The sequence below is a fragment of the Electrophorus electricus genome, chromosome 18 (assembly GCF_013358815.1).
Source record: "Electrophorus electricus isolate fEleEle1 chromosome 18, fEleEle1.pri, whole genome shotgun sequence".
Lineage (NCBI taxonomy): Eukaryota > Metazoa > Chordata > Actinopteri > Gymnotiformes > Gymnotidae > Electrophorus > Electrophorus electricus.
The window spans coordinates 2,816,504-2,826,503 of NC_049552.1; the positions used below are offsets into that span (position 1 = coordinate 2,816,504).

A 10,000-nucleotide genomic window follows, 5' to 3' on the forward strand; every position below is an offset into this window, starting at 1 on the left:
ACTGCGCTCGGCTCTCTCTCAGTCGGCGGCCCCCTGGCTGGCTGATAAAGTCACGGCTTCTCCTCTTTTCTTTTTCTGCCTTGCAGGTTCATTGAAAATAATGACATCCAGACTCTCTCCAAACACACCTTCAGAGGCCTGAAGTCATTGACGCATCTGTGTGTACCCCTCTTGCTATCACGCTATTTTATCAATAGTGAATCTATCATTATCGAACTGGAGTTTAAATAATTATACAATTAATTGATTTCTTGAATTACTCCAGGTAATGTACTTGTCCTTAAATGTCCTTAATGTATTTGTCCTTAAAATAATTCATTGATTTTCCTCATTTAGACAAAGAATGTTGCATGCTATTTGTAAATAGGTTTGAGCTGTGTGATTGTTGCTGTAATACTCCAGTCCTGGTGCCGTGACCCTGACCGTGACTGTAATATGACATGTAACCTTTAACCTGCACCGGCAGATCTCTGTCTAACAACAACCTGCAAGCCTTACCCAGAGAACTCTTCAAACACCTGGACATCCTCACTGACCTGTGAGTCCACACCAAATACCTTCCAGACCACCGTTAACAAACGCAGAGCGATCACTACTGCCTACACTAAATAGAACGATGGAGCTGTGATGTCCAGCCGTGGGTTCATTTGCAGCCGATGAGGTGATAATTCAGTGCATTGCCTTTAGTTCCCATCTCTGTTGCCTGCCCTCCTCAGAGACTTGCGAGGGAACTCGTTCCGCTGCGACTGTAAGATCAAGTGGCTCGTGGACTGGATGAAGAAGAGTAACACTTCCGTGCCAGCCATTTACTGCGTCAGTCCCTTCGAGTTCCAGGGCCGCCGCATCCAGGACCTCACCCCGCGAGACTTCAACTGCATCAGTGCGGGTACTGCCCGGAACGCTCGCCTTTGTCACACGCTCCCAACTAGGAGTACCTCTTTGTGCTAAAGTAACCGATCACATGTGATCCCTTCAGGATGTTTCACCAGTGAAGGGCCAGGGTTCAGTGGTGTGGCTAGTTGTAGCGTTTCTTATAAAATTGGTGTTAGGAAATCCGACTACTGTGCATTCTGCATTAATACTGATTTAACTCTGCATGAAGTGGGAGTTTAAATCCCCAAATCGATGGACCTCCAAGGCCCTGCCCCGCAGAATGGATTGCTGTTTTGATTTTGCAGACACTGTGGTCAGTCTCTTTGAGGCAGACTGCAGCTGTCAGCAAGCGGCACACTGGAGTTTTCCTCCTCGTGCAAGCTCTCCAAGTGACTCTGCTGTTGACTGTGCGGTCCATGCAGATTTCACAGTGTACGAGACCTACCCGTTCCAGTCTCTGTCTGTGGAGTCATACGAGTTTAACGATGACCAGTACGTGGTGTTTGCACAGCCAAACACTGGGATCTGCACCGTTTTCATCTGGGACCATGTGAACATGCTCTTCAAAACTCATTACAACATCACATGTGAGTTGAAAGCTTTATTTATTTATTTATTTATTCTCCTTACGGGTTGTGACTGTGTGAGATCAGTCAACTATGATGCTGAAGCAGTGGTAGCTCAGTGGTTAAGGTATTGGACTTGTAACTGGAAGGTTGTTGGTTCACTGCCAGGTTGCCACTGTTGGGCCCCTGAGCAAGACCCTTAACCCTCAATTGTTCAAGTTGTACTCAGTCATAATTGTAAGTTGCTTTGGATAAAAGTGTCTAAAAGCTAAATGCTGTAAATAAATGCTCCCTTGACTTCTGCTTTCACTGCAGCTAAAAACCGGTTGCCCTTAGTCCAGAGTAGTGGCTTTTGAATGAACAAGTTTACACAAGCGTGTCCAATGCGTAAAGATCAATTTTATAGCAGGTCAAGGAGTCCTAGTTAATCTAGAGTGAGTGAGGTTTTTTTTCTGCCTGGTGGATTATCCTGTCAACATCACATCAATGATTTATGAGCTTCATGAATGTTTTCTCTTCAAAATGCATTTTTAAAAGTGTGTGTGTGTGTATGTGTGTGTGTGTGTGTGTGTGTGTGTGTGTGTTTCTAGCTCGCTCTGCGGTGTATTGCAAACCTGTGGTTATCAACAACACTCTCTACATGGTTGTAGCCCAACTCTTTGGAGGATCCCACATTTATAAGTGAGATATGAATGCTCACAGTAATACTCTATCTCCATCTTAGCTTAGCTAAGTGATGACATTTGAATACTGGGCAGATTTGCTAATAATTTTGCTAATAAATACAGCCAGTCTATAACACACCATAATATTGACAGTTATGAAAAACACGTACAATTGACAGAATTGGCACAAACAATAGTTTAGTCCTCATTACTAGAACCTATTCAAGAGGGCTAGCGTTGCTAATGTTAGGCACATAATGACCATACTTACGAAGTCTGGAGTAATTTGAATATACCCATAATTCTCTTTTGTAGTGTAGCTGCTCATCTGTATCACTTTTATCCGTCTGTCTTATGCAGGTGGGAGGAAGATCCTTTGCGGTTTGTCAAAATCCAGGACATCGACACCACCCGTGTACGGAAGCCCAACTTCATCGAGACCTTCCAGATCGATGGCGACTGGTACTTCGTGGTGGTGGACAGCTCCAAAGCCGGCTCCACCAGCATCTACCACTGGAACAGCAATGGGTTTTACTCCCACCAGTCTCTCCACCCATGGCACCGCGACACGCACGTGGAGTTCCTGGAGGTGGAAGGCAAGGCCCGGCTCATCCTCTCCAGCGCCACACAGCCCCCGGTTCTGTACCAGTGGAACCGCAGCCTGCGCCAGTTCACCTACCACTCGCAGCTCACCGACACGGCTGACGTGCAGATGGTCGAGCACTTCTGGGCGCGCAAATCGCTCTACCTCTGCCTGACGCGCTTCATAGGTGACTCCAAGATCGTGCGCTGGGAGAGCCAGCGCTTTGTGGAGGTGCAGGTGCTGCCGTCGCGCGGGACCATGGCGGTGTACCCCTTCACCGTGGGCGTCAGGCAGTACCTGCTTCTGGGAAGCGACTACTCCTTCTCCCACGTCTACCTGTGGGACGAGCTCACGCAGAGGTTCCGGACCTTCCAGGAGCTCAACATGCTAGCGCCGCGCGGCTTCAGCCTGGTCTCCGTCGACAACAAGGATATCGTGCTGGCCGCCAGCTTTAAGGGGAAGACTATGGCCTATCAACATCTGGTAGTGGACCTCAGCGCCAAGTAGACACTGAATCGCAGAATCGCAGGACCCGGTCGGGCTTCACCCTCGGAGCATCAGCGGGTCCGCCCGCTTGCGCCATAAATTCCGCCGAGGTCGTGGAGCTCGGACTTCAGGTCTTCCCGCCGGCTGTTCCGGTTCCCATTTTAATCTGGTGAAAATCCCTCCTGACAGGATGCCAGGTCGCTTCCTTGCCCTTCACAAACGCACTTTCGCATCCTTGGACAAATCTGTACTGGACATGAGCTTGTAATTGGGAAGAAATGTGAGGCTGCGTGTATGTGTAAATCACCCTCGTCACTGCAAACAAAACCAATGTCCAGGAACCACAGACAACGACCGTTCACCACCGATCCTGGAAGTCACACGCCGTTAATAACAACTCATATGTATCGTTTCCTAATATTAAAACTTTGTGAGTGCTCTATTAACCCGACTGACCTCGGAGTTCAAAACTGTATCTTTTTCTGTCCAATAACTTCGTCCTCCTCATGCAGACTTGCCATGTGTTATATCTCATGGATATGCAGGATTAATAGCTATACCGAGAGCCAGGTATTCAGGTTTTGTGTGCTGAACAGCCATCGAAGCGCTTGCAGGATGCGTTTGGTGCACTGGACGGTTATAGAACCAATATTTTGCTTATTCACATTCTCATAGGGGATTCCTTAGTAATAATTACATTTATTTCAACTTCAAGCTGATGTAGGTTGTTGTTGTTTTTTTTAAATGACTTAAACCATCTTCACATCCTGATGACTATAACCAAATTTCATGCTTTGAGGAAAAAAAAAGACTGTGATTGTCTTGAGCTCTGTAATAAGCACCTAAAAACCTGCTCACAGTCGGGCTGCATTATCCAGTCAGGTAACCAGACTACGAGGAGGCAGTCTCCTCTGCATGTCAAATACGTTGCACATGCACACAGCGCACAGAAAGGTAGGCTAAGCGCTAAGCCTGCATGTCTTTGGCAACAGGGTTAGGGAGAGAGCAAGAACCTTACATCAGTTACAGTAGCTTTAACCATGGTTTATTATTAGCAGTCGATGCACAGAAAATCCCCCACGACCAAACACGTCCACACCACTAAGAACTAAGGCTGTGCTGCACTGCAGATTTCCAACTTGCTACTGTACACTGGCACCATTATGATCTCTGAAAATACATTAACCTTGTTTTCCTTTGCATGTATGTTTGACTGAGCATGGGGATTTAAATACAGGAACCATGACTGACATGGAAGTTCATAAACATTCAGAATGTTTAACATTTATAACATTTATATGTGTGTGATGCTTCTATTATGCCATGTTGCATCATACTTCTGTCTGTGATGCAAAAAAATATATATTTCAAGTATATTTCATGATTGTGTATCTTATGGTTCTTTCTTTGCCTCTCAAAACTGAAGTAATTTTACTGACTTTCTGAATTCTTTCAGACATCTCCAGTAATGTGAGTGATGGGGGGGGTGAGTCAGGAGAGTGCGTCATGGGAGTGAGTGATGGGGTGTGTGAGAATGAGTGATGAGGGTGAGTGATGGGGGTGAATGATGGGAGTGAGTCAGGAGAGTGAATGATGGGGGTGAGTGTGAGTGAGTGATGGAGTGAGTAAGTGATGGGGTGAGTGATGAGGGTGAGTGATGGGAGTGAGTCAGGAGAGTGAGTCATGGGAGTGAGTGGTGGGGCAGAGGTCTGACCAGCACAGCTGTTTTAGGATCACCTTGAACTGACCCGTTAACATTATCTTGGGTTGGAACAGTAGAGCAAAGTGCAGGTCAAGGTCACATGTTTAACACAGCCAACACCCTCTGGGTCATACAGGGCACCCAGAAAAACACCCTCTGGGTCATACAGGGCACCCAGAAAAACACCCTCTGGGTCATACAGGGCACCCAGAAAAACACCCTCTGGGTCATACAGCGATCCCAGTAAACACTCTCTGGGTCATACAGGGCTCCCAGAAAAACATCCCCTGGGTCATACAGCAATCCCAGTAAACACCCTCTGGGTCATACAGGGCTCCCAGAAAAACACCCTCTGGGTCATACAGCGATCCCAGTAAACACCCTCTGGGTCATACAGCGATCCCAGTAAACACCCTCTGGGTCATACAGCGATCCGAGTAAACACCCTCTGGGTCATACAGCGATCGCAGTAAACACCCTCTGTGTCATACAGCGATCCCAGTAAACACCCTCTGGGTCATACAGGGCTCCCAGTAAACATCCTCTGGGTCATACAGCGATCGCAGTAAACACCCTCTGGGTCATACAGGGCTCCCAGTAAACACCCTCTGGGTCATACAGCGATCGCAGTAAACACCCTCTGGGTCATACAGCGATCCCAGTAAACACCCTCTGGGTCATACAGCGATCCCAGTAAACACCCTCTGGTTTGTACAGATAAATACATGAAACTTGCTCTGGATAAGTGCATTTGCCAAATACTGAAAAAATTGAATTTTAATGGTTTAATTTGTTGTTTATTTTGCTGTTTTTTTATATCATTGTGTCATGAACTCATTACATTTATGGTATTTGGTAGATGCTCTTATCAAGAGAAACTTATAAAAATGTGTTGTCATCTACTCAGAATAACAGTGAATAAAGCATATTCAAGCACACTAATAAGTGATATTGAAAATGGGAGGGCAGTACCATCATAGCAGTAGGATGAAAGGACTAAAATATTCCTGTATTTACTATTAGTGTTAATAGTAGTAGCCTTTTGAGAAACTGACCAATTATAGGCTATTTAAACACTCTATTATAGCCTGTGGTAGAAATATTCTAAACAGACTGGCAGAAGCATTTTGAAAGTCAGAGAGGCTCAGGAAATGTCACATCTTTCTCACGCCCCGCTTGTGTTCAGTAAAACTGGTTTGGCCACATGGTGGCGCCAAAACATTAAATTATTACTAAACATAGTAACTACACTGCCTGGTCAAAAAAAAAAAAAAGATCACCACTTGGATATAACTAAGAAAAAAGGTAACAGCCTCCTATTGGATAATTACTGCATGGGTGATTGTTTCAGCTGGCAACAAGTTATTTAACCCTAACTGATGCAGTTAGGTGGTCGTGGAAAAGATGTTAATCTGTTTGAGAAGGGTCCAATTATTAGCATGCAGCAAAAACATCTAAGGAGATTGCTGAAACAACTAAAATCGGGTTAAGAACCGTCCAACGCATTATTAAAAAGTGGAAGGACAGTGGGGAAACATCATCTTCGAGGAAGGAATGTGGTCAGAGAAAAATCTTGAATGATCGTGTTCGGCGATCACTTAAATGTGTGGTGAAATAAAATCATAGAAAAACAGCAGTAGAACTCAGGGATATGTTTAATAGTGAAAGTAAGAGCATTTCCACACGCACAATGCGAAGGGAACTCAAGAGACGGACTGAACAGCTGCGTAGCCTTAAGAAAACCACTTGTCAGTGAGGCTAACTGGCAAAAACGGCTTCAGTTTGCTAGGGAGCATAAAGATTGGACTCTGGAGCGATGGAAGAAGGTCATGTGGTCTGAGGAGTCCAGATTGACCCTGTTCCAGAGTGATGGGTGCATCAGGGTAAGAAGAGAGGCGGCTGAAGTGATGCACCCATCATGCCTAGTGCCTACCGTACAAGCCTGTGGGGGCAGTGCTATGATCTGGGGTTGCTGCAGTTGGTCAGGTCTAGGTTCAGCAACGTTATGTGCCCAAAGAATGAGGTCAGCTGACTACCTGAATATGCTGAACGACCAGGTTATTCCATCAATGGATTTTTTTTTTCTTCCCTGAAGGCACGGGCATATTCCAAGATGACAATGCCAGGATTCATTGTGAAAGAGTAGTTCAGGGAGCATGAGACATTTTCACACATGGATTGGCCACCACAGAGTCCAGACGTCAACCCCACTGAGAATCTTTGGGATGTGCTGGAGAAGACTTTGCGCAGTGGTCCAAATCTCCCATCATTAATACAAGATCGGGGGGAATTAATGCAACTCTAGCCAGAAATAAATGTTGTGACGTTGCAGAAGCTTGTGGAAACGATGCCACAGCGAATGCGTGCCGTAATCAAAGTTAAAGGCGGTCCAACGAAATATTAGTGTGAGATCTTTTTTTGGCCAGGCAGTGTATAAAGAGACCTTGAGTGACCGTTATATATGTAAACACACCTGGAAATAAAGCTGACCTTTAAAAAAAAAAAAAATCATTGTTTTATTTGGAACCGACGTGGAGTACAGGAGTAGATCAGCCAGATTTGATTTTCCATTTTTTGCGGCGTAGTCTGCTTGCTATTCCAATTTTCCTTAAAGTATGGGGCTATATGAGTGATTTAAATTGTCTTTTATCTGGCGAGTTACAAAAAAAGAACATCTGTGCCATGTCCTTGGAATAAACGGCCCAACACGTACTTAGATCACAAAGGCATGGTTTACTTTTGCATTTTGCAACATCAGTCGGTGTTTTGTTTGCTTGGCATATTACATACGTGCCGACAAACGTTATTTTTGGAGTATGAGGTATGAAAAAGCTTTAACAAATCGTGACATAAGACAGTTTACGTGGCAGTCTCTTGACTTTTGATAAAACATGTTCGTGGATCTGAAAAGACAGTGTGTAGTCCACCTATTTTGATCAGGCCAATACAGCCATTGCAAATCTATTCTTTTAACTACAGATGTGGGATAAAACAGCACTGACTTCTTGGAGAAGAAAACATAATAAATGGAGTATAACAAAGCGAACATAATCGACCAGCTGATGTTCTGCACCGCTAGGTGGGAGTAAGTTAACAACGACGGTCGGATTAAGACTAAAGGAAGAAAAACACTTCCGGCTTGTTCGCAACTGTCAGGACAAACAGACAACGACGTGGGCAGGATTTCCCTTCGCTTTTTTGGGTGTTTGTTTCAAGCGAGAAGACATTAGGATTATTCTAAGTATTTAAGCAGCATGCAGCTGTTTAGAGGAGCCATTGCGCCGTGCTGCTAGCCAGTCGATCTCTGATAGTTCACAGCTGCGTTACACACACACACACACACACACACACACACACACACACACACACTGCTGTCTCCACTGTAAAGTTTATGTTTACGGATCGTTTGAAGTCGTCCACACGTCTTATTCAGCGTATCCACGACGCGTAATGTATTCAGGTGTTGCGCCTCTTGGCCTGGACGCTTATATGATCTCAGTAGCGCACGTCCACATCATCATCTGTCATGAACGCACTGTTGTAAAGTAATCGGCTTGCTGAATGTTTAACGCACCACTGCTAATGCGTGGGAAGGCTTAGGCTAAACTTTTATTTTTTTTCCTCCGTATACCTTGCTTTATTTGTGCCGCGATGCCGGTGTCACTGCAAACGGACGGCGCGTCGCCGGTATCGCTCCAGCAGGGCGAACGCTCGCCATCTCCTTTGCCCACGGACTGGGAGGACGACGAGCGCATGGCCTTCCTGTTCTCGGCTTTCAAAGAGAACCGAGACGTCGACCCGACGGACTGGGACAGTAAGATCAACTTCTGGACCCCGCTGATCGTGGAAAGCTGCCGACGGCGTGGATCTGTCTGTGTGCGCTTGCAGGATTTAAACGACAGCTTCAGGCGGAAGGGGAGCGCTCCCCTAGGCCTGGTCACCGTCATACAGAGTCTGCTCAGGTATCGGGTGACCGTCAGCTAATCGGAGAAAATGCAGAAAATAACGTAAATATTACAGTGGAGACAGCCGTGTTTGTGTGTGTGTGAGAGAGGAAGAGACAGTGAGAGACTAATCAGATTCATGGTAAAAAAAAAAATTACTGTCCTGTCTGTCTTTCTATCATCGACTCTCTCTCTCTCTCTCTCTCTCTCTCTCTCTCTCTCTCTCTCTCTCTCTCTCTCTCTCTGAGAGTGAGTTTGTCCAACTTTAACCTTCACGTATCGTTCTGCTCACACAGGTAGATCATCATGTGATTTTGTGTCTCTTAACTCTCTGCACTGGTTGAACAGTTGTTCTGTTTTTTGTGTCCAGGAGTGGAAAAGTGCAAAAGGAATCAGACTTTGCTGCCAGCGTGGGTTCTGGCTGGTTGTCATGGAGCGTCGGACTCTTGCTGGTCAGACCTCTGAAGTGGACACTGTCTGCCCTTCTGGGCACTGGGAGAGTTCCCCTTGAGGAATCCTTTGTGGTGATCGAACTGGTCAAAGTGAGCCCCAGATATTTTGAGCCTGCTTGTCTTTGCAGACTGTGTCATTCACAAATTAAATTTATAAATAGTAAATAACAAATAAACAGCAAAACACCTACATACCATCAACAACTACGCACCAAGTTAATTTACTGAACATGGTCTCGGTTACTTCGATATTAAATATCAAGTCTGTTGATCTGTCTGTTTCTGTTCTAGGAGAAGGCTTCAGCATTGCTGACAGCTTATCAGAGTTCTCCTCTCGTGGGCCGATCTCTGCTGTCATTTCAGGAAATGCGCTCTTTGGCTTCTCATATTTGCCCCGACGAAACCACGCTGTGTCTCGCTCTGCTGCAGCTGCAGAGAGAGAAATACGTCACCGTTTCCCTCCACGAAGAGGAAAAGGTGAGTGAGTGAGTGAGGTGAGGTCCAGGAGCGCCTGAGGGTTAGTCTGTCAGGTTAAAACATGTCACCTTTCCTGACACGAGTGTATTTGATCGATAGAATTTGCAATCTTGACATGTTAGCTTTACGTCGAGTTTATTGGGAATGTTTTGCGTCGGCTCTGCGGTCCTTACTGGTTGTTGAGTTGTTCTTCCGAATTCCGATGGGGCGTTAACCGTGCTCCCTCCGTGCTTGTCTACTTGGGCAGCTGGT

General features: G+C 45.7%; 2 protein-coding genes across 3 annotated transcripts in view; both read left to right on the forward strand.

Annotated features, from left to right (window-relative positions):
* Positions 1-4,554, forward strand: part of lgi3 (leucine-rich repeat LGI family, member 3) — a 9,084-nt gene extending 4,530 nt beyond the window's left edge. For both annotated transcript variants that reach the window (XM_035536403.1, XM_027027256.2), the window contains 6 exons: positions 87-158; positions 467-538; positions 717-886; positions 1,296-1,460; positions 2,030-2,120; positions 2,465-4,554. In XM_035536403.1, the coding sequence (XP_035392296.1) occupies positions 87-158; positions 467-538; positions 717-886; positions 1,296-1,460; positions 2,030-2,120; positions 2,465-3,194 (1,300 nt within the window). In that variant the 3' untranslated portion in view covers positions 3,195-4,554. The remainder of the gene's footprint in view (positions 1-86; positions 159-466; positions 539-716; positions 887-1,295; positions 1,461-2,029; positions 2,121-2,464) is intronic.
* Positions 4,555-7,991: 3,437 nt separating this feature from the next.
* Positions 7,992-10,000, forward strand: part of chmp7 (charged multivesicular body protein 7) — a 5,727-nt gene continuing 3,718 nt past the window's right edge. Inside the window, exons 1-4 of the mRNA XM_035536535.1 lie at positions 7,992-8,837; positions 9,190-9,361; positions 9,563-9,748; positions 9,996-10,000. The exon at positions 9,996-10,000 is cut by the window's right edge and continues 129 nt beyond it. Coding sequence (XP_035392428.1) covers positions 8,527-8,837; positions 9,190-9,361; positions 9,563-9,748; positions 9,996-10,000 — 674 coding nt within the window. The 5' untranslated portion in view covers positions 7,992-8,526. The remainder of the gene's footprint in view (positions 8,838-9,189; positions 9,362-9,562; positions 9,749-9,995) is intronic.